The sequence below is a fragment of the Onychostoma macrolepis genome, chromosome 25, assembly GCF_012432095.1.
Source record: "Onychostoma macrolepis isolate SWU-2019 chromosome 25, ASM1243209v1, whole genome shotgun sequence".
Lineage (NCBI taxonomy): Eukaryota > Metazoa > Chordata > Actinopteri > Cypriniformes > Cyprinidae > Onychostoma > Onychostoma macrolepis.
The window spans coordinates 23,513,451-23,537,609 of NC_081179.1; the positions used below are offsets into that span (position 1 = coordinate 23,513,451).

At 36.4% G+C, this 24,159-nt stretch overlaps 1 protein-coding gene, 1 long non-coding RNA gene and 1 pseudogene across 2 annotated transcripts; 2 read left to right on the forward strand and 1 right to left on the reverse strand.

Moving 5' to 3' along the window:
* The first annotated feature begins 3,226 nt into the window (after positions 1 to 3,226).
* Positions 3,227 to 4,712, forward strand: LOC131533990 (uncharacterized). Its single transcript, XR_009269296.1, has 3 exons — positions 3,227 to 3,433; positions 3,925 to 4,013; positions 4,588 to 4,712. It is a non-coding gene; the product is annotated as an uncharacterized LOC131533990 (long non-coding RNA).
* Positions 4,713 to 5,550: 838 nt separating this feature from the next.
* LOC131534147 (interferon-induced GTP-binding protein Mx-like) lies at positions 5,551 to 10,966 on the reverse strand (annotated as a pseudogene).
* Positions 10,967 to 14,100: 3,134 nt separating this feature from the next.
* Positions 14,101 to 22,172, forward strand: LOC131534148 (interferon-induced GTP-binding protein Mx-like; the record flags this gene model as incomplete). Its single annotated transcript, XM_058766820.1, is given in 7 exon segments — positions 14,101 to 14,273; positions 18,934 to 18,950; positions 19,136 to 19,273; positions 19,572 to 19,726; positions 21,611 to 21,749; positions 21,845 to 22,043; positions 22,124 to 22,172. Coding segments are annotated over 7 exon segments (870 nt in total), but the record flags the coding sequence as incomplete, so codon positions are not given.
* Positions 22,173 to 24,159: the final 1,987 nt, after the last annotated feature.

The following is a 24,159-nucleotide window of genomic DNA, read 5'->3' on the forward strand; positions in this document are numbered from 1 at the left end:
CATCTAGTGGTTATAAATAGCCATTTCTCATACAACACTGTGTTTTTTACCTTTATAACTATTATAGTAGTATGTTTTGCCAAATAACACATCCTCACAAACATGAAAAGGTTACATAAATAAACATGCTTACACACAGACACACACAAATAGAAATGAAATGGTTAAACTATCATTAATAATTGCTTACACACGCACACACAGACAGACACACTCATACACTGACATACATGCACACATATTTTGTTGCTGATATAGATATTTGAAATAAATGACAGGTGAAAATATATATTTTTTAAGTCTTCTCTTTTTAAGAGTTTATATAGTCATTTTCAGGTTTCTCTGTGATCATAATATGGCAAAATTGTAAAAACTGACATTACAAAATGGTAAACTTGAGTTAAATGTGATTTTAAATGTTATAACAGTGATTTTATAATATCTCCATGAGAAAAGCTATGAAAAGTTCTGTTTGAGAGTTTAATAAGCCCATTAGTGGTCTTCCGCTGCCATCTAGTGGTTATAAATTTCAATTTCTCATACAACACTGTGTTTTTAAATTTTATAAGTATTATAGTGTTATTTTTTGCCCAATCTCTCTTAAATTTTTGCACGCTTGTTTAGAATGAAATTATGCATCATTTTACACAGTTTTAAGAGAAGTTGAGGGCTTTCTTTTAGGATTTATAGGCCTTTGGGTACTCTATATCAAGGCCATTTTATTAATTTACACTTAAAGCAGTCCAAAGGCAAATGTACAACATTTTTTTGATAAATATTGATCTAGAGAGTCTAGAGAATAGTACTGCACTGATTTTATTGATTTTAAGTTAAAATCCGAGCAGTAGTTCACAAAAGTAGTGAAACAGTAGTTTTTTTTTTTTTTAAATAATCTCAAATATTTAAAGAACAATTTGATTGACAGCAGTGATCCTAAAGACAAAGTTGTTCAGAATAAGTAGATCTATCATATGATATGAAGATCTAGTGTTTGTGTGAATATATTAACAGTCTACAATTTGAGGTAATTTTCCATAGAAATGTTGTGTTTTTGAGGCTTTTTTTTAAACTGTTATAGCGCCACCTATGGTCTGATCTCCATGAAACTTTTCATGCTTGTCAAAAGTCATGTGACACATGTTTTCACCAACTTTCGTAAAGTTTCAAGTTTTTGTTTAGGTTTTATAGGCTTTTGGGTATATGTGGCCACGCCCAGTTTTAAAATGAGCCAGTTATAGCTAACCAAAGGACAAAATTCAACATTTTTTCGATAATTATTGATCTAGAGAGTCCAGAGATTATTACTGCAGTGGTTTGATAAAGATTGAGCAAAAAAACAGGGACTAGTTTGCAAAAGTATGTTTTTAGCATTTGTGAATAATTAATGAACGATTTGATTGACAACATTAGTCCTAGAGGCAAAGTTGTTCAGAATGAGGAGATCTATCATATGATATGAAGACCTAGTGTTTGAGTGAATATATGAACATGTTCTACAGTTTGAGGTCATTTTCCATAGAAATCTTGTGTTTTTGAGGCCTTTTTAACTGTTATAGCGCCACCTATGGTCCGATCTCCATGAAACTTTTCATGCTTGTTAAAAGTCACGTGACACATGTTTTCACCAACTTTCTTAAAGTTTCAAGTTTTTGTTTAGGTTTTATAGGCTTTTGGGTATGTGTGACCACGCCCCCTTTTTAAATGAGCCAGTTATAGCTAACCAAGAGACAAAATTCAAAATTCTTTCGATAATTATTGATCTAGAGAGTCCAGAGATTATTACTGCAGTGGTTTGATCAAGATTGAGCAAAAAACCAGGGACTAGTTCACAAAAGTAGGTTTTTAACATATTTGTGAATAATTAATGAACGATTTGATTGACAGCAGTAGTTCCTGAGGCAAATTTGTTCATTATGAGGAGATCTATCAAATGATATACATATTGTGTGGATTTGTGAAACGCCACGTGATTACAGAGCCAAAAAACTCGTTAGCGCCAACTAGTGGCCGATTTCTTTCAAAATTCTTACAGACCTTTAGGGCCATGAGTCGAACATGCCCATTATAAACATGCCCACCGAGTTTTGTTCCGATCGACCTCCGTTAACCTTGTTTAATAGGTGTTTAAATTTCATTGGCCGATGGCGGCCATGTTTTTTGAGATACGCAAATGACCTCATACACACTCGTGCCCCTTTGGACCAAGACGCTGCATACCAATTTTCAAGTCGATCACACCAAAGGTTGCTTAGTTATTACTGTTTATATGTTTTTCCAGTCTTATAGCGCCCCCAAGTGGCAGAGCTGCACAATTTTTATTATTTGACCAAAGATTGAGCTCATACATATTTGTACCGAGTTTGGTGAAGATATCTCATTCCGTTCCAGAGTTATGCTTCAAATAACATTTGGCTAACATTAGCATAGACGCTAATTGACGTACTGCTTCGCGCAAAAATCAAATTATTATATTCAGTATATATGATAATTATTGATATTCAGTGTCCAGGGAATATTTCTGAAGTGGTTTGGTTCTGATCGGGTTAAAAACCTAGGACTAGTTCGCATAAGTAAGTCTCAGATATAACTAAATTTTTCAAAAAAACTATGCGTATTAGAGAAAATCTGGATCAGTACACTTTTCTTTTCGGGCTGTCCCAAGGATCTCACCGATGTTAAAATTTCGAGTCTATGACAAACGGTGTATGAGCTACGGCAAAAAATGTGTAAAATTTTTGGTTTTTGCACTATAGCGCCACCATTAGGCCAATTGGGGCGAGACTTTGTATCTGAGTAGCGAGCAATACTACTACACTGTTAAAAAATTACCACCTATTTCAACATAAAAACGTAAGTTTTGTAGCTGCCTTAAATTTTTAAATATAAACAAATTACAAATACAAGTCATTTCAACTCACTTTGTAAAATCCTGACTGGCGCTGACCTGCTCTTTGTAAGTTGATTGGACTTTTCAGTATTAGTTGTTTCAACTAATCATGTCAAGTTAAAAAAAAAGTAATCACTTGTGAACCTCAACAATGGTGACCATATAAAATAAAAAAAATAAAAAATCATGCAGCAATGTAATCCGTATGAAACCAAGGACATGTCCAGTTTTTCCGTCTGGTCTCATTATCTCTAATTAGGTCACGCCCACGCGCTGCTCGCGCTATTGTTATTACAAACCTCCAGGCGAGCCACGCAGCATGTAAACGCCCACACCACCGTAAACAAAGCAGCAACGTGTTCATCTCTGATACTTTTCAGTTTTGGAAAAACACGCTGTGAGGAATAAGCCTTGTATTTACCTCAGAAACGCGTTGAGAGGAAAAAGAGTTATATTTACCGCCAGAAGACGAAAAAGCTTTGTTTATCTCACAAACCGAGCGCGAGCGCAGCTGGAGCCGGCGGAGGAGGAGATACTTTATACCGAGTAAGTAATGTTTCTTATTGGCATTCGATAATGTGTTGTTGTGACAAAGTTGAACGCATTTATAACTCCAGAATAAAATGTGTGAAATCGAGTGCAACATTTTGAAATATGATAGGCAAACTTTCATTGCATTTAAATGTTGCATGACCTGAGGATAGTTATATGTTCTATAAACAATGATATAAAAGTAATGTCTAAGAAAGTTTAGACCAATCTTTACTGTGAAGTAGCCTACTCTGTTTGCAAATACCTGCTCAAACATGTTTATAATAAGCTTAACAATAATAATTTATTTTCTCAGTTATAAAATGTTGTTTTTGTATTGTATGATAATACATGCAAAGCATGTGTGCATCTATGTTATAAAATCACGTGGGCAATATTGGTGATTGCTAATGTAATAATATAGTTGCTCCTGATAAACAGAGATGTCAAATCCAGGGTCAGAAAGTAAAAGTCCTGCCATGTGTTTATTCCACCCATGAACTCAGCAGCTGATTTCACCAGAGGAGGAACCAACTCATTCCTTTCAAGTCACAAGCAAGTTTCGAGTCAAATCCCAAGACCTCAACGAGTTGAGGTAATTAAGAGATAATTGAGAGACTAATTAAATGATGATTGTGCATTAGTGATGAACACCTGCTGTTACTGAGAATCACAGAGGATCAGATGTTGATGTTTTATTGGTTAAAATGATACCACCATCATGTAGATCAGTGTTTGCTTTAGTTGGGCTCTTGACCCTTGACTCCGGTGTTAGATCTCTCTGTAGCAATGCATGTGCTGTTGTAAAGCAGAGAGGTCAGTGCTGTGCAGTGAGCAACTGTTAGTTGTTTTCATATGATGAGGTAATCATCAGGTGCTTATCTGTTTGCATCCAATATACTGTGTATATATATACAGTATAAGGGTTGCTTTATTTATTTTGAATGGTAACAATATGTAGACCTATGTATTATAATAAATATAATGTACTGTTTTTGCTGTACTTTGGATCAAATAAATGAGCTGAAGACACTTCTTAAAAAAAAAAAAACATTACAAATCTTACTGTTTAAATAATTTGACTGGTAGTGTATGTATTGTCATCATGTTTGCTTTGTCTTTGTCCGTTCATTGTGTTGCTCACGTCTGTTTTGTGTTTTCTCATGCAGTTTCTGCTGTCTACCGTTTTCCTGGGTTCCAGTTTCCTGCCACTGTTTTGGATATTTTGGATATTGCACCCACGATGTCTTGACTCTTCTGTTGATTATTTGTTCCTAATAAACTGTTTAACTGCACTCGCAAGTGAATCTCAAGTTATTTTATGTGATAGTTATATGTATACACATTTCTTTTTTCCTCACATTCTTTCTTGTAACTCTTCTCTCTCAGTCACACACCTGACTGAATGGCTCATTATGGAGCTCATTATGCAGGCCTTTGTCTTCTCAGGTGTGAGTCACGTCCTCTCGCATAGAGCCTTTCCACTCAAAAAGTGACTTAGAAAATTTAAATCAATATATTGTTTTCTCTGAATGAGTGAGTTAGATTATTTTCAGATCATTTTGAAGCAAATATTCTAGGCTACAAGATCCAGTTCTCAAAAGTCTTGTGAACAAATGTTCTGTATGTGTTTTATGGCCTTATTTCAGTTACTTTAAAATTTTTGCTTTTTTCAAACCACGCATAAATGTTGTTTTCTCAAAAACACAATCATGTACGTACATGCTGCTCACATATTATTGTAGCCCAGTTTGTGCTGAATATAGTGTTTTTAGACTTTAGCCATTAAAATATTTATAAGCAACTGAAAAAAGCACAAATGTCAGGGCATGTCAAAACTTCTCCGGGGCCCCAAAACACCCTCGGACCCCAGAGGGTTAATGATCGAAAAGACACCACATCATGATCATCACATGTAAATTTATGAGGAAAATCACAAGTTAAAGACTTTGTTGGGTTTCCCCGACACTTCCAAAAGCACAAAAGACCCTTTTGACCTTTTGTTCCTCACAGAACGTCTTCACCTTCACAGAATGACACAGAGACTGCTTTTATATGCACCAAAATGATGCTAAAAGGACTTATAAACAAATATAATTTTATTGCGTAACTCCATATCATAGTCAGATTGCTCAGACAAAATAGCTAATTTTTTCCTGAGCAATAATCAAACGGTCCAGGCGAGCGTGTAGGTCTCTGCGCTTTCTACCAACATCAGAGTCCTCGAACAAGAGCTCGCTCACATTTTCCCCGTCCAGTAAACTCAACATGTCAATAGACAGGAGATGAGCAGTTTGCTTCAGCATGAAAAGCATGATCATCATGGGCAGCTGGTCAGACATCCGCTGCACCACAATCTGAAAGAAAATGAAAGAGCTGCTAAGCACTGCAGTCCATTCAGTCTCTGATTAAATCTTCATATTTGTTACTGAAAACTAAGAAGAGCTCATAATACGCTTTCAGCATTTCACCGTACTTGCTTTTTTTGTCAAAGATAGGTAGCTGATCCTCTGAAAATGTATCTTCGCCAATCTCATTCAAGCTCTTCACGTGGATGGGATCTTGAGTGAAGATCATGTTTTCCATCTTGAACTGTTCTTTGATTCTCTGCTCCGCCTTTTCTTGCTGGTCTGACTGAATGTTATCAATTTTGTGCTAAAAAACAGTAAAATCGTTCCTTACAAGTAAGGACAATCGTTCAGTTTTCTGTACCTTTAATCAAGAGCAATATTTTGATTAAACATCAACATAGTGATTTTTAGAAGAGCAGGGTAGTTCTGGAAACACTGATTGACTGCATCAGTAAACTGCTTGATGACAATGTCTTCAGGAAAAATACATACATTAAAAAAAAGACAAACAGCCAGAAATGTCTCACAAACCAGATGCACTAAAACTACAAAACATTCCAAGTGCCATTCAGATGTGATCTAATCTTTTGGTTTTATGCTGGAATCAGAAAGATGTTAAATATGTAGATGTGTGCCGACACCTTTGATGGTGTTGAGTAAGTAGATGGCAGGATCCTCAAGTGTGGCCACATGCCCCTGCAGAACCTTCTCAAACATACGGTAGTTGCTGAAGCCGAGCAGTTCCCTCCCTCTGTAATCCTGGCTACGTGTTATTTTCTCTTCAGTCAAATTGTTAACTTGTTTGGGAGCAAAACAGATTTTTATTTAAATTAATTGAATTTTTCAAACACAACAACAGTGAATTCAAATTTATATTGTTTCTTAAATATAAAAATATACTGACGGGATATCTTTGAATCATTAAGATGATTGTTCCACTTCTTGAATTCCTCCGAAGCTGGACGAACAAATTCTCTTTAATGATCAGCTCTCCCAGTGATATGGAATTGATTTGTTCATTGAATTCTTTTATAGTCTATGAGAGCAAAAATAACATTTGTTACATTAAAAGTTATGTTATAATAACATTAATCAAATAGAAATATGACAAAAATGGACGTGAATTATTGAAATTATTTGTTTAGGGTGATACTGGAGGATTCGGTATCATCAGCATCGCAATAATTCATTCTAGTCATAACTGTTCAACAATTATTGGCAAAAATGTAAATTAGAAATGTATTTTATAATACTACCTTGTGGCTGCATCTGACAAAATTTGGTATATAGTGACACATCAGTTCTTGGAACCAAAATAATAATTATGAGAAGCAAGATGATGTGATGGATTGAGATTCAATTCTTACTTCAGTAAGAAATAGTTTGGCTCCCTTAGTGTCCTGTGGTGGTCCAGCCTCACAGTCTTTGAGCTCATTCCTCACTTCCCACACCTGCTTTTTTATCTGCTCATTGAGCTGTGGCAATGATTTCTGACAAAAAAGAGGGGAAAAAATTATATGAACAGGGATTTAGGCTCAAAATGAATGAGCTGTCTAACTTCCATTTTTTAGGTCTTGTTCACATTGCATATGAAACAATATAAACATTTAGTTAAGAAGAATATTAAACTCAGTTGTCATGCTGTGAAATGCTTCAGTGGGAATTTCTGACAGATTTTGCTTTCAAAATGCTCAATTTAAATGCATCCCTGACGTTTAGAAACTTACTTTAATATGATCAACGAGATGATGAGTCAGTTTGATGGCAAGACTTTTGATAGTCGCTTTGTCCTCATTCAAGAGGCATCTGTTGAAAAAGAAAAGGCACTTTTTGTGAGGTGGCATAGCTTAAGCAAGTATTTCCAAAAAGAAAGAAAAAAACCTGTTGCTTTGTTAAAGCAAATCTGTTTGATGGCCAATAGGAGGTGCAGCTGAGTTATACTGAAATCTCAATCTTTAGTTCAAAAACACTACCTAGCTAGAGAACTGGTTGGAGTTGTAAAACAAAGCAACCTGATCCAAACAGGGCAAATCAAGTATCATGGACACATACATTTTAGAAAGCAAAGATTAATAATCTTTTCAGATGTAACCTGAAAAAGTTGTGCTTTTGGAAGAAATCTCTCTCTTTTTGTGCTGCCTCCTCCAGAGACATTTTCTCATTGATCTGCTGCTGTCCTCTACACTTCACCATGATGTAACCTTTGCGGAGAGGAATTGTTTTGTTCTGGGCAATTTCCAGAATTGTTGTCTCTGTTCCCCTGTCTATGAGGTCTGGCTTGGTCAAAATGGCTGTAAGAATGAACAATAGTTATTTTTAAAATCTGCATTTACTGACAGAAGTGCCAAAAGATATTTGGTGACATTACAGATGTTTTGCTTCATTACCGACAGTTCTTTTGCCGTCAGGATCTACTTCTTGTGCCATTTTTAATGCTTCTTTTGTTGCAATGTCAGTATTACAAGGGAGCACAACCAGGTTTAAAGTCTCTTAGATGTTTGATCTACAAGACAAGACAGGTCATGACATTTTAAAACAATGTGCAGGTGAATGCAGAGGTGGGTAGTAACGAGTTACATTTACTTTGTTACATTTACTTGAGTAATTGTTTTTGGGTAACTAATACTTTTAGAGTATGTTTAAAGAAAGATGGGTACTTTTACTCTTACTCAAGTATATTTTTAATGAAAAAACCCCCCAGTACTTTTACTTCGTTACTGTAGGCGTTACTCCTCTCATTACTTTATCTTAATGCAATACAAGTTAAAAATGCTTCAATGTATTCCAAACACGCCTTGTACTTTTCTCTGGGTGATGAGCGATGCCCGTTCGCAAATGATTAATTCTTTTGAGTCAATTCTGTTCAAAGGCTTGATCAAACCAGTGAATTGGTTCGCGAATCAGTTTGAATGATTCGTCCAGTTCCCTGCCGTACGTGCTGAGTCGTCTGAAGCGGTTCTCACTCAGCGTTGTAACATCAAGAAGACGTGGCTTTGTATCTACAGTCAGTTGAAAGCAAATCTGCAAAGGCTATTGTTTGCTAGCTATGAAGATCTTTAATAGATGAACACCGCATGTGCTGTCTACGGTTCCGCAGGTATAGATAGGCTACATTCGATCACAGTACACGATACCACTATGACATTACCCGTTTGTTGTATATTAAATACAAATTAAATAAGTTGTCACAGAGTGTGAAATGAACACCCGCCCATCGCATCCTGTTCCAGGAGGAATGCCTATTTTCACAATACATTTGTTTACATTTTGCAAAACAGACAGAAGAAGATCCGTCAATGTGCATTTGTTTCGATATGTTCAGATGTTCAGTAGTGGTCATCGTGAGGAGTTTTCACTCTTCTCTGTGTCAGAGGTTATATATATATAGGACATAATTAATATACATAATTAATATACTTTAAAATATAACTTAATTCAATGATGCAAATCAGAATTTTCATCAGCTGTTGCTTTCAGCTGTAGCTGTTTTCAGAGTCATATGATCCTTCAGAAATCCTTCTAATATATTGATTTATTACCAGTGTTGGAAACAGTTTTTCTGCTTAATATTTTCTGGAACCTGTGACATTTTGTTCAGGATTCCTTGATGAATAGAAGGGTAAAAAGAACAGCACTGATAATAAATCAACGTATTGGAATGATTTCTGAAGGATTATGTTGACACTGTGTAAAGGTTGATGAAAATTTTGCATCACTGAAATAAATTACATTAAAAAAACATTATTTATATATACATATATATATATATACACACACACACACACACACACACATTACATAAATTTTAGCTATATATCTAAATAAAAATAGACTATAAATATACAATATACGATCCAAAGTAACAACTACTTGAGTAGTTTTTTAATCCAATACTTTTTTAGCTACTCAGACTATTATTTTTACTTTAGTACAGTTTTTGGGTACTCTATCCACCACTGGGCGAATATGGCCTGCAAAATCAGATTATATGATCCACCTGTTTTTCAATATTCCCTGGTTGTTCTTGTACTGGCACTCGGGCGATTCCAGGTAGATCAATCAGTGTAATGTTGCACACATCTGGTGACATGACATCTAAAGTGATGAGCTCATCACATATTCCTTTTTAAATGTGTAAATAAAAAGAAAAAAATTTAATCTGTTTATTTAATTCATGTTTTAAAATGTGGATTAATAAAATAATAAAAAGTACATTAATTAATCATTTTAAATCGCTTTTTAAAAAAACATTTGGCAAACGGTTTTCTCTCTCTATTTGCCAAATGCTTTTCTTTATCCATTTGTCAACCGAGTTAAAAAATGCCATTGGATAGTACACATGTGGGAGCAACCAATCAACTTTCGCCTCAATTTGAAGAGCCAACCCCTCTTTCGCTTGTATATGTAACACACACTCTCATTGGACAGTTAGAAAAGCTATACGTAATTACAGCGGTAGTTTGAAGAAGGGTTCGAGGGATGCAAAATGTCAGGGGAATCTGAAGGTGTTTGGCGAGGGATTGTTGATGATTTGTTAGCTTTAGCTGATTTCTGCGAAAAAAAATTCTCCTCTCGATTATCATTTTATATACAGAAGAGTTTTAGAGTTGAGGGAAGATGTTGCAAATGCAGCGGATAATTGTGGTTGTACAGTAAATGGAAGGATTTGGGTTAAGTTTGATGAGGCACAGAGTGTCATTCAACGAATCAGTCCCTCGGAATGCAGCAGTCGTCACGCAATGATTGTTGCTCCAAGCATTCTTGAACAACACCAGTCGTTGGGCGTACCAGCAGAAGAGACGGCAAGATGTATTGGTGTGTCGCTAAGGACAGTCTGACGAAAACTTGCACATGATGGTTTAAGGCATGTAAAAGAAAATGTTTTAGATCAGCAGGTATATCCTAAAATGTTTCTGGAAAGAATCGGTAAGCCCCACCCCCCTTAGTTACTGTTGTATTGTGCTTCATCAAGGTATCTCGGGATAAAACTAGATAACGTTAGCGTTAAAGTTAGTCCATGCTAACGTACAAACCTAAATAGCGAACTGTTCTCATGTCATGTACCGTGCAGTAAAAGTCAAAAACACATAAACGAAGGTCTATATTAGAGTGCCCCCCCATATTAATCTGGTTAAATGTAAATTTATTTAATCTTACCGTAAGGTATATGAACAGTGTTGATCCGAGATGTTGTCATTGCGATCGTAATGACTGTAACGTTAACATGAGACTTCTCCTGCTTGCATTGTGATCTGTATTTTTACATATTTATTATTAATATCTTTTATATATCCCTCCAGCCAAGTGGTTCACAAGAGGGTTAATTTCTGGAGGCTTCATTTGCTCACAAAACCACCTGGTGGCCAAAGAGTGTAAAACAAGCAGATATATTACAGACAGAGGTGTAAAGTCCAGGGGTCAGAAAGTAAAAGTCCTGCCATATGTTTATTCCACTCATGAACACAGCAGCTGATTTCACCAGAGGAGGAACCAAGTCATTCCTTTCAAGTCACAAACGAGTCTCGAGTCAAATCCCAAGTCCTCAAAGAGTTAAAGTTAGTGAGATAAATAAGTGACTAATTAAATGATGATTGTGCATTAGTGATGAACACCTGCTGTTATTGAGAATCACACAGGATTAAATGTTGATATTTTATTGGTTAAAATGATGCCACCATAATGGAGATCAGTGTTTGCTTTAGTTGGGCTCTTGGCCCTTTTAACAATTCAAAGCAATTTGCTTTTAAGCAATTGCAATAGTGTTTCACAGCAAGCATTTGTACATTGCTGAATCAAAAGATTGAGGTAGTAGATTATTTTACACTTTCTGCTTATAAATTATTTGAAGTTGGTTTGTTTACTGACGTCCAGCTATTACAAAGCTGTGAAAAAAAACCTGTTAAACAAACATCACCATAATACTGACATATTGGGGAAAAAAATAACTATGTTGCTCTGGCTTTTAGACATGAACACTTATCATATGATCCTCAACAGTGGTGACAATAATTTTTCATACTGCAGTGCATGATGGGAGTTTTTACTATGGTGTTACCCAGCATGAATTGCAGTATGAAGCATTTTGTTGATTGTCACCATTGTTAAGGTTCATATGCTGGTTCGTGATGTCTCTGTGTGTCTAATTGGAATAAGAGTTCAAATATTTATATGCATTAAGTGCAGTAGATTTAAAATTAATTCTTTATAACTATTAGATCAATACTTTCCTTGCATGCTGTAGTTTCACAGGGTTGATTATTCAAAATCTAAACATATAAATGAAATAAAGTTATTTTGCATGTAATCAGACCAGTGCCTGATGGTAAAAGCAGCTAACAGCACTGATCTCTGATTGATAACACCACATGTATTGTTACAGAGAGTCAAGAAGTCAAGGGTCAAGAGCCCAACCAAAGCAAACACTGATCTCCATGATGGTGGCATAATTTTTTTAATTTCTGTAAATAGATTTCCCTGTGCACTGATACAAGAGACACATTTAAAGCAATCTGATGTGGCACATTTCCAGAATAAGTATTAGAAATTGGCAGCCTTCTCCTGCACTCTTAATAAAACTAAGGGGTGCTTATCCTTGTTAACAGGAAGTTACATTCAACAATTGATCGTATCGGAAATGATGAGGAGGGTAGATTTGGGTAGAATAGGTTACCATTGGTCTCTATTTACGGTCCGAATGAGACAGACAGTGAATTCTTTACAAATGTTTCCAAAACACTACTTGAGCATACTGATTGCCCTCTAGTGGTGGGTGGTGATTTTATGGCTGTCGTAAATCCTGCTTTGGATAAATCTCAATCTTATACAACAGTCAATCAATCTTCTAAATTACTGAATAAATTTATCATTGAACTCAACTTAATCGATCTTTGGAGAATTCAAAATACTAAATAGACTTCACTTTTTTTTCTAATAGACATAGACTACACAGTAAAATCCCCAGTCTTAAATCAACACTCCCAGACAGGGCCGTCACTAGTGGGGTGAAAGGTGGTGACGATTATAGGGGCCCACGGCTGAGGCGATCCCCGGCGATCTCAACCAACTGGCTGAGGCCAGCCTAAAAAGATGCCCAGTTGACGGGCCACTGCTGCGCATCGTCACGAAAGCTTATCATTTGCACATGTTTTTAAGCCTTGCCAGTTTCAACATTCAAAGCATTCAAACACAACACGCGGAAAATCTCAACTGAGTATTCCCGTGCCATGTTTGGTGCAAATTCTTGGCCAAATTCCCTCCACTGGCCCTTGTCAATCATGGCTTCCCAATAATCCCCATCCACTTGATTGGCTCTATGACACTCTCTCCTCTCCACCTGTAGCTGGTGTGTGGTGAGTGCACTGGTGCCGTTGTCCTATGGCTGCCGTCGCATCATCCAAGTGGATGATTTTCTTTAATTGCTAATGCAACCTTTTTACAGACTGAACCTGCTTGGTAATTGTTCAACAAAGTATTGATAGTTGAGTAAATATTTTCTAACTGTTTGCTGATATATATACTAACAGTTGTCTGAATTTTTGGTTGATTGTAATCCATTAATGTCAGATAACTTTGATCTTTCTATCAAAGTTATCTGACATTATCAAGTTTTTTTTTTTTTTTTCCTGACACAGTTTAACTCTGAGTTCTTGTCATATTTTATTACTATTTTCTAAACTATAGCAAATAAACTGTGATAATGTGAGACATGTACATTTAATTTTTACAGTGAAGACTATGCAGTGCTATTTTACATTTGATTATTCAGTTTCTGTACCTGGAGTGGACACCTACAAACTTGAAAAAAACTTAAACATTGTGTAAATAGCACAAATAAATAAATAGAACAAACATACAAATTAAACAATTTCAAACAGGGCCCACTGGTACAACCTGCAATGGGGCCCCGCAAACCCCAGCTACGGCCCTGCTCCCAGTGTATATATAACCCACACTCAGAGTGTTAAAACAGTAACACTGAAGCAGTGTTAAAGTTAATGATATAATTCTTTAACATACTCGATTATATAAAGGAATGACTTGTTTTTGTTTTTTTTCCCCTCCCTCTTGCTCTCCTTTTTGACTGGACTTTTAAAGTATTGATTATATGTCTATTGTTTTGTTTTGTTTGTTTTGAATGGATGTTATGGTGTTGTGTTTGAAAATAAATAAAAAGTAGATAACAAAAACGTTATTAAACATTTAAGAACAATAGTTATTTTAACCGCGGACAGCTGTCTCGGTCTTTGGGGGTTAAAGGGAAATAAAATGTATGTACTGAAGGATATAAACTAAATGAATATTTTTTTTCTTCTTTCTTCTTAATAGTCATAAATTGAAGGAGAGGTTCACAATCATATAGCAGAGAGCATTCGTCCATACATTGATCTGATTGACAATCTGCGGTCAGTTGGCATTCATAAGGACTTGGCATTACCGACCATTGCAGTGATCGGAGACCAGAGTTCAGGAAAAAGCTCTGTGCTGGAAGCGCTGTCTGGAATTGCATTACTACGGAGCCCCTAAAGGGACATTGGCAAAAAAAAAAAAAAAGATACCTATCGCGTGCGCACGAGATACTAACGCGTGCGCACGAGAAACTATCGCGTGCGCACGAGATACTATCGCGTGCGCACGAGAAACTATCGCGTGCGCACGAGAAACTATAGTTACAGTTTCCGGTTGCATCACTTCTGCCATCTTACACAGAAGAAAACAAGAGCATGCATGTGCATGAATTAGCCTAATTGAGATCTATTTTGGCCTTCAATACTAAAACATTGTGTCTGTTCTTGCATTCGGACACAGATAAATCATCACTGAACAGCATAAGAACGGCTTTTTCTCTCAGGCTATATTCCACCTGAGCAATAACTAACATCTCAGGACTGTCCATCTGTACATAACTTCTCAAAACTTTTCATCTGTAAAATAGCACATTCATAATTCTTTCTATTTTCTCTATAGGCCTATGTTGTACATAACCTAAAACATCTGCACATTCATAATTCTATTTTATCTATAGTTTTATTACCATAGTTATTGTTTTTTAATGCATTGTCTATTCTGTTTATTATTAGCCTTATATTTCACTCTATTACCTTAAATTATATGCATGACTACACTCTCTGTACTTTCTCCACTGGATGCTCCTGTCACCAAGACGAATTTCTTGTGTTTTGTGCGTGTAAACACACTTGACAATAAAGCTCTTTCTGATTCTGACATTTAAAACGCATTTTGAGGTCTGGAAGGATTGGTAGCTACAGTATAAAAGCTCAAATTTTAGATTTCGATATGGCAATAGCCTATTGTCCCACATAAAACTTTAATAGCCAGTCAAATATGTATATAATCGAAAGCGATTAATTTATTTTTGATAATTATTACTTTACTTCAGTTTGGTTTTCAATAACTGCTGTTAGTTTCGTTTCATTTTCGTTTTTTATTTCTTTGACATTTCTTTGACATTTTTCTTTCTTTCTTGATAAATAAATGCCTTTATTTTCGTTAAATACAGTTCCTAATATAACATTTTACCGTTTAAATATGTATACGATATTTCATTTACTTCTAAAATGCTTGTTAAACGAGTTTAAATGTAATAAATATTGTATTCATGTTTAAACAGTAAAATATGTTGTATTAAGAACTGTATTTAACGGAAATAAAGGCATGCAGGCAAATAAAGAAAGAAAGAAATCTCAAAATAAATGAAAAACTAAAATGAAACACAGTTATTGAAAGCCTATAACTACAATAAAGTAATAATTCTAAAAATGAATGTGACGAACATTCTAAAATGAGTAAAATGATATAAAAATAAAATATATATAATATAAAAAATTATATATGACTTGTTGGAATCAGACAAAAAATGACTGAGCTACAGCCGTTTGAAGGCAATAGAGGCGGGCAGCAGATCTGATTTTGAGAAAAATCGAGTTAAAGATTACAAAGCAAAATCACCAAGCAACGTTGCATATTTTCCTCCAATTCTTTTCTTAATAATAATGACTATATATTTATCAATCACAATATAGCTATTTTTTTTTATCTTTGTTATTCAATATAAGAACAAATATGCAAATAAACGGTAGTTTAATCAAGAGCATGGAGGAGATAACGTAAATCATTGTTTCACCCCTATTGGTTTGAGGGGAGTTAAGCTCGTTATTCAAAATTTGTTGTATAGAAGTGTTTTTATACACAAACAGGTTCATACATTTCAGGCAAACGGTCTTCTAATCTATTCCTGTTCAATTGTAATGGGGGAACAAAACACAGTTTCATACGCATTGTAATTTTAATCTATTTAATATTCTTGCCACCTTGACATTTTTTTTCTTTCCTTTACAATTTACTGTAATGCAGAAAAACATGTTAGGTTTGAGTTTGTAAACATTGTTAGATGTCAGTAATACATTGTCTGTATTAAAGTATAATAATCAATAAAATGACCCCAACTGCGTTCTTAACATCATTCTGTATTCAGTGCATTTGATGCTTATTAAATTATATCAAGAGAGAAAAAAGATTCAGCATGAGTCTAAAGTGATAGTTCCCAAGAAAAATCACAATTCTGCCATTTATTTGTGTTGCTTCTAAACAAGACTGACTTGGAACACAAATGTTTAGCATAATATTAGGCATCAACAGCCTCAGAAAACATTCTGACATTGTGACAGAGGATGCTGATAACTGCTCAATGCACATTCTGTGTTTCACAGAAGAAAAAGTCTGAATTTGGATAAACACAATGGTAAATAAATGGCAGAATTTTCATTCTTTAATAAGACTGTAATAGAAAGGACCCTGCCTAAACAAAGAATAACATATTTCTTTAGCATTAGCATTTTGGCATCAGATATCCTGTAAACAAAAAATGCCACCAACCCCTCTATTTATTTTCAGCCTGAGCACAGGTTACAATAAGGTCAGTATTGCATTCCTTAGATACAAGTATAAGTCTATTGCTTGATATGAGTCCTTTGGAATCTCAAAGTGTGCCTCAGTCATAATAAAATTACAAATGTCATAGACATCACTGTCACAAGGTATAGATGATCGAAATGTGCATTCTGTCTTGCACAGCTGTAGGTCTCCTGTGTCCACTGGTGACATGTAGTTCTCTGTTCTGTAGAGCTCTGGGAACAAGTACATGACATTGGGTCTACCGCTTGGCACTCTGTCGTTTTTTGAAGGTCTTATTACATGTGCATCCCACACACGTGCAGTTTCATCCAATTCATCCTGCAATTAAATAAATAAAGATAGACAAAGGTTTGCATTAACGTTATTCAACCTGCATTTGGGAGTGTAATTTTTTTTAGTCTAGATCATCAATATCCCTAAACACCACATTTCATTTAGGTCTTAATTAAAGTGACCTTTTTAATAGAAATGTAATATTTCGTAAGCAACTGGTGTTGAGAATTTTGTGATAGGTAAAAAAAGTACCCCCAAAACAGCATAAACTTGTAATTATAACCCCACAATTTCATGACTGTGACTTAGAATTAAAGGGATAGATCATCCAAAACATGTTCCAAATCTGAATGAGTTCCTTTCTTCTGTTGAACACAAAAGAAGATATTGGGAACAACATAAGGTGACTAAAGGATGAGAGAATTTTCAGTTTTGGAATTAAAGGGATAGTTCATCTTAAGTCACACTCATGGAATTGGGGGGTTAGTTTGACCCCACACAGTAAAAGATCAACTTTGTAAAACAATATACACTTTGTTTATATATAGGCAGCCAGAAGATGCCTATTTGTGAAAAATTCATAATTTGCATTATAAAAAATTATTCATAGCCAGGCTATTTTTTTTAATTAATGTGAATTTTTATTACACAATTATTTACTTATAAGGTTATGCTGTGTTTTGGGGGATATGTGGTATTTTATTGTATTTTGTTTTTACTACAATACACTATGAATTATTATATTAATTCAATAAAAACTCTACAATAAAACGAGTAAGTGGGCAATGTTATGGATAATAACATGATACTTTTGGTGAACGAGTCCCAAAGCAATGCTTTATAGCTAAATTGTGCTGTGCAGTGTGCACTACATCTTTAACTTTTGTTAAGACAAAACTCACCTGGATAATTCCCAAAAAACAGAAACGGATGAGATTTTTATCCAAAAATCCCCCGTTGAACAATCCTTTGTCCTTCAGGTCAGCGAACAAAGAGATGAAAAATTCCATGCATTCTTTCCTGAGGAATCCCCACCAACTCTCTATTCGCTGATTGGCTGTGCTTGCACCTTCTATGTAGCTGTCAATGTTGGAGTCCTGCAGAATGTTGCGTCTGAGGAAACGCTGGAAGTCTCTCACGTGGCCGTTCTCTGTTCCACAGTCGCCTCTAACGATCCGAGGACAGCCACCTGAACTCTCCACTGTTTCCACGTAGTACCCTCCGATGACCTTCGGGTCACTGCTTGTTGTGAACGCATTTAGCCAAATGATCTTCCTTGAAAAGCCGTCAATACAGCCGTTTATGCAAATACCATATGGCTTTAGTTTATCATAGGAATCAAAATGCCAGATGTAATTCGGTCCTTTTGCAAAATAGTTACGCCGATGGAGACGTCAGGCTTTCCTAGATTCTACTCCACCAGGATCTAACAAGCTCAAAATTAAGCGAACATGTTCTTTTCTAATATGCAATCCGTTTTCCTTACACTTTGCATGCATCCACCTGTATCCGTGGAGCTGGCCTGACGTTTGGAGTTGATGCTGAATAAATGCGATAGCGTCTTCAATACTTGAGTATTCTTTTCGTCGAAACAGGCGTCTAAGACCTCAAAATGCGTTTTAAATGTCGCTCAGTGATTACATATCTGTGTCGAAATGCAAGAACAGAAACAATGTCTTTGTATTGAAGGCCAAGTTTAAAATAGATCTCAATGAATTCATGTGCATCCATGCTTTTTGTTTTCTTATAAGACTGCAGAGAGTGACGCAACCGGAAACTGTAACTGTAGTTTCTCGTGCGCACGCGTTAGTATCTCGTGCGCGCGTTAGTATCTCGTGCGCGCGATAGGTTTCTCGTGCGCACGCGTTAGTATCTCGTGCGCACGCGTTAGTATCTCGTGCGCACGCGATAGGTATCTTTTTTTTTTTTTTTGCCAATGTCCCTTTAGGGGCTCCGTACATTACCAAGAGGAAGCGGTGAGGACTAATTTTACTCTCCTTTGCTACTGGATATTCATATATATTCAAACTTATTGCTAACAATAAGATAATGATTTCTTTTGTTTAGTACCTGCACTGGTATTTGTGTGTGTGTGTGTGTGTGTGTGTGTGTATACTGTATATATATGATGTAGATCTGTATATCCAACTGTATTTGATAGGAATTGTCACCAGATGTCCACTAGAGCTGAGGTTGAAGAAGGCAAAAGGTGCAGTCAACTGGAAGGCTGTTCTGTCTTACCGTGATAAGAAAAAAGAATTTGTCGATACCTCATTAGTTGAAAACTACATCGAAGAAGGTTTGCAGTCTGTTTTGTTTTTCGGTTTAAACTAAATATATAAAGTTACAGTGAATTAAGATGTTTATTACTGTTATTGTTTAATAAATTACATACATTTTTAAAATTACCAACTTCTCACTGGGTGGGAAACCGTTGAAGGTGGGTGGGCACAAGTGGGCATGGGCTTCACCAATGAATGGAAAAATTCAAGCAAAAATCATTTAGTGAGGGTGTCATGAACAATTTGGTCAAATGGGTCCAACTAGGACCCAGGGCAGTGTTGAGTAACACATTTTGCAACGTATGTCTTTTACAGGTCAGAATGAGCTGGCAGGAAAAGGGGTAGGAATATGTGATGAGCTCATCACTTTAGAGGTCATGTCACCAGATGTGTGCAACCTCACACTGATCGATCTACCTGGAATCGCCCGAGTGCCAGTACAAGGACAACCAGAGAATATTGAAAAACAGGTGGGTTATATAATCTGATTTGGCAGGCCATATTCACCCAGTGGTGGGTAGAGTACCCAAAAACTGTACTCAAGTGAAATTAAAAGTACTTATAGAAATATTTGCTCAAGTAAAAGTAATAGTTTGAATAGTTACTTGAGTAAGAGTAAAAAAGTAACGGATAAAAAAACTACTCAAGTAGTTGGTTACTTTGGATCATATACTGTATATCTGTAGTCTATTTTTATTTAGAAATGTAGATTAAATTTATGTAATGTGTGTGTGTGTATATATATATATATATATATATATATATATATAATGTTTTTTTAATGTAATTTATTTCAGTGATGCAAAACAGAATTTTCATCAACCTTTACACAGTGTCAACATAATCCTTCAGAAATCATTCCAATATGTTGATTTATTATCAGTGCTGTTCTTTTTACCCTTCTATTCATCAAGGAATCCTGAACAAAATGTCACAGGTTCCAGAAAATATTAAGCAGCAAAACTGTTTCCAACACTGGTAATAAATCAATATATTAGAATGATTTCTGAAGGATCATATGACTCTGAAAACAGCTACAGCTGACAGCAACAGCTGATGAAAATTCTGATTTGCATCACTGAATTGTTATATTTTAATGTATATTAATTATGTATATATGTCCTATATATATAACCTCTGACACAGAGAAGAGTGAAAACTCCTCACGATGACCGCTACCGAACATCTGCACATATCGAAACAAATGCACATTGACGGATCTTCTTCTGTCTGTTTTGCAAAATGTATACAAATGTATTGTGAAAATAGGCATTCCTCCTGGAACAGGTTGCGATGGGCGGGTGTTCATTTAACACTCTGTGACAACTTATTTAGTTTGTATTTAATATACAACAAACTGGTAATGTCATAGTGGTATCGTGTACTGTGATCGAATGTAGCCTATCTATACCTGCGGAACCGTAGACAGCACACGCGGTGTTCATCTATTAAAGATCTTCATAGCTAGCAAACAATAGCCTTTGCAGCTCAGGAAACAGAAGCAGAGAGTGCTACACGGGTGTCTTTATAAAACCCCTGGTGCTCATTGGATATAATGGAGGTAGAAATCAAATTGTATAGACGAAATACTTCCAAGGCACTCACAGGGTGAAATAAAAAGCCTTTAATATATTGGGCTTAAAGCATTACAAATAATTAAAAGTAGATCTACGCGCTTTGGCACAAAGCCTTCTTCAGGACACACATCAATTGCTTACACAGGTGCTCTTAAACTAGTGTTAATTGCTGAATCATCCAAAACAGCTGGTTAATATGTAGGAGTGGCTAATACTGATATCTCAATCCAATAAAGGCACCTTCAGATTTGCCTTTACAACTTTCAGATTAGCCTTTGCAGATTTGCTTTCAATTGACTGTAGATACAAAGCCACGTCTTCAAGGCTCTTGATGTTACAACTCTGAGTGAGAACCGCTTCAGACGACTCAGCACGTGTGGCAGGGAACTGAACGAATCATTCAAACTGATTCGCGAACCAATTCACTGGTTTGATCAAGCCTTTGAACAGAATTGACTCAAAAGAATGAATCATTTGCGAACGGGCATTGCTCATCGCCCAGAGAAAAGTAGAAGGCGCGTTTGGAATAAATTTAAGCATTTTTAACTTGTATTGCATTAAGATAAAGTAACGAGAGGAGCGTTGCCCACAGTAACGAAGTAAAAGTACTGTTTTTTTTTTTCCCTAAAAATGTACTTGAGTAAGAGTAAAAGTACCCATCTTTAAATATACTCTAAAAATATTAGTTACCCAAAAAAATTACTCAAGTAAATGTAACTCGTTACTACCCACCTCTGCATTCACCTGCACAATGTTTTAAAATGTCTTGTCTTGTAGATCTAACGTCTGATCGTGAAATTTATTGAGAAGCAAGAGACTTTAAACCTGGTTGTGCTCCCTTGTAATACTGACATTGCAACAAAAGAAGCATTAAAAATGGCACAAGAAGTAGATCCTGACGGCAAAAGAACTGTTGGTAATGAAGCAAAACATCTGTAATGTCACCAAATATCTTTTGGCACTTCTGTCAGTAAATGCAGATTTTAAAATAACTATTGTTCATTCTTACAGCCATTTTGACCAAGCCAGACCTCATAGACAGGGGAACAGAGACAACAATTCTGGAAATTGCCCAGAACAAAACAATTCCTCTCCGCAAAGGTTACATCATGGTGAAGTGTAGAGGACAGCAGCAGATCAATGAGAAAATTTCTCTGGAGGAGGCAGCACAAAAAGAGAGAGATTTCTTCCAAAAGCACAACTTTTTCAGGTTACATCTGAAAAGATTATTAATCTTTGCTTTCTAAAATGTATGTGTCCATGATACTTGATTTGTCCTGTTTGGATCAGGTTGCTTTGTTTGAGAAGCGTTCCTCCAAACCTGCTTGGCCTCACATAGTGTGAGGCCTGGAACTGGACTCACCGGTTCCCGATCCTGCACAAGAGAGACGAGATGCTTGTGGTTAGTTAAAACTGTGACTTCTTCTGTTTCTAAAAGGTATTTCTTTAAAAACTTTTTGATAAAACAATGCTCTTTTGGCAAATTAAAAGACACTGGGGTTTTCAGGTCAACAGGTAAAATCCTTAGCGTTTCCAAAATCGTGTCATGGCTGCCGTCTTGTTATCTTTGGATGGGGTCGTGGCGTAGCTGATGTGCAGGGCGATGAAGCGGCTGCCTAAAAACAGGTGGGGGTCTGGGAGGCCTTTTCCTCCATTCTCCCGTCTTCTCTTCACCACTTCTCTCTTTAGGCGCTCCCACTTGGACCCCCACAGGAAGTAAAACACCGCCCTCTCCAGCTGCGCCAGGAATCTCCGGGGTGGACTAAAAACAGAACAGACAAGTAAAATCAGGGGTAAAATCACAGATTTAAAAATTAAAACCTTGCCTTCAAAAGTCATCTGTCTTAGTCCCCAAAACCCCAGTCTTTGCTTAACTTTCCCTAGCAAGTCAGTCCAGTTTTCCCTTCCACCTCCCTCTCTGTCAAATTTCACCCCTAAAATTCTAAAATCGGTCTCTTTAAAAGTCACGTCCAGTCCACCTATGGCCGCTCCCTCCCACGGCCCGAAGAGCTGGGCCTCGGATTTGCTTCGGTTGAGCTTGGCCCCCGAGGCCTGACCGTACCAGTCAGTCAAGTCCATTGCTCTTCGTATTGATAAAAAGTCCGTGGCTAAAAGGGTTACGTCGTCCATATATAAAACACAAGTGGCTGTCAGTCCGCCCGTCCCAGGAACATGAAGTCCTTTGATCCATTTGTCCCTTCTCAAGATCTGTGCCAGTGGCTCAATACAAGCCACGTACAGAAGAGGAGATAAAGGACACCCCTGACGGACACCGCTGTGGATATTCACAGCCTTGGAAAGATGCCCATTTACAAGGATTTTGCTGACTATGCCCTCATACAGCAGTCCCACCCAGGCTATAAACCTCTCTGGAAACCCCATTTTTTGCAGTACCTGAAAAAGGTACTGGTGCGAGACTCGGTCAAATGCTTTTTCAAAGTCTAAATTTAGGACTATTAGCCGAATATTTCTGTCTCTCGCATAACAGATGGTGTCTCTAATCAGCACTAGGCTGTCTGTTATCTTTCTTCCGGGCACAGCGCAAGCTTGATCCGGGTGGATCACGTCCTCTAAAACAGTCAACATCCGTGTCGCTAAAATCTTACTAAAAAGCTTGCAGTCCAGATTTAAAAGAGTAATTGGTCTCCAATTTTTTAAGTCAGTCCTGTCCCCTTTTTTGTACAGTAGAGACACTATCCCTATCCTAAAACTGTCCGGCAGTCTGTCAACAGTCTCAAAGTCTTTAAAAAAGGCCAATAACTCATGTGATAAAATATCCCAGAATGTAAGATAAAACTCTAGGGGGAGTCCATCCGCTCCTGGGGACTTCCCCCGTTTAAAACCTTTAAGAGCTTTATACATTTCTAAAATGGTAAAATCTTGGGATAAAAGCGTGTTTTGACTATTGACTGTCTTGGCTAAAAAGTTTAAAACTTCCCTTGCCGTGTCCTCGTGCACCTCTTTTTGGCTGTACAACTCTTCATAAAATCCTTCTACTTCTTTTAAACTCTCTTCTGTTGTACTTACTTCCCTCCCTCCTACCTTAACCTTAGTTACTGCCCCTCCCCTTGTTATCTTTTTAAAAAAGTATCTTGTGCACTTTTCACCTTGCTCTATTTCTCTTTCTTTACTTCTCATAATGATGCCATTCGTTAGGATGTTGGATAAAACTGACATTTCTTTTTTTAGCTCTTTAATTTCTCCGCTAAAATCAAACCCATTGTTTAAAAGATTAAAATACCTCTGTAGACGCTTCTGCAGCCCCATCATGTGATTTTTTTTCTTTTTTCCCCTCCCTATCTTATTAAATAACTCTTTTGTCCATC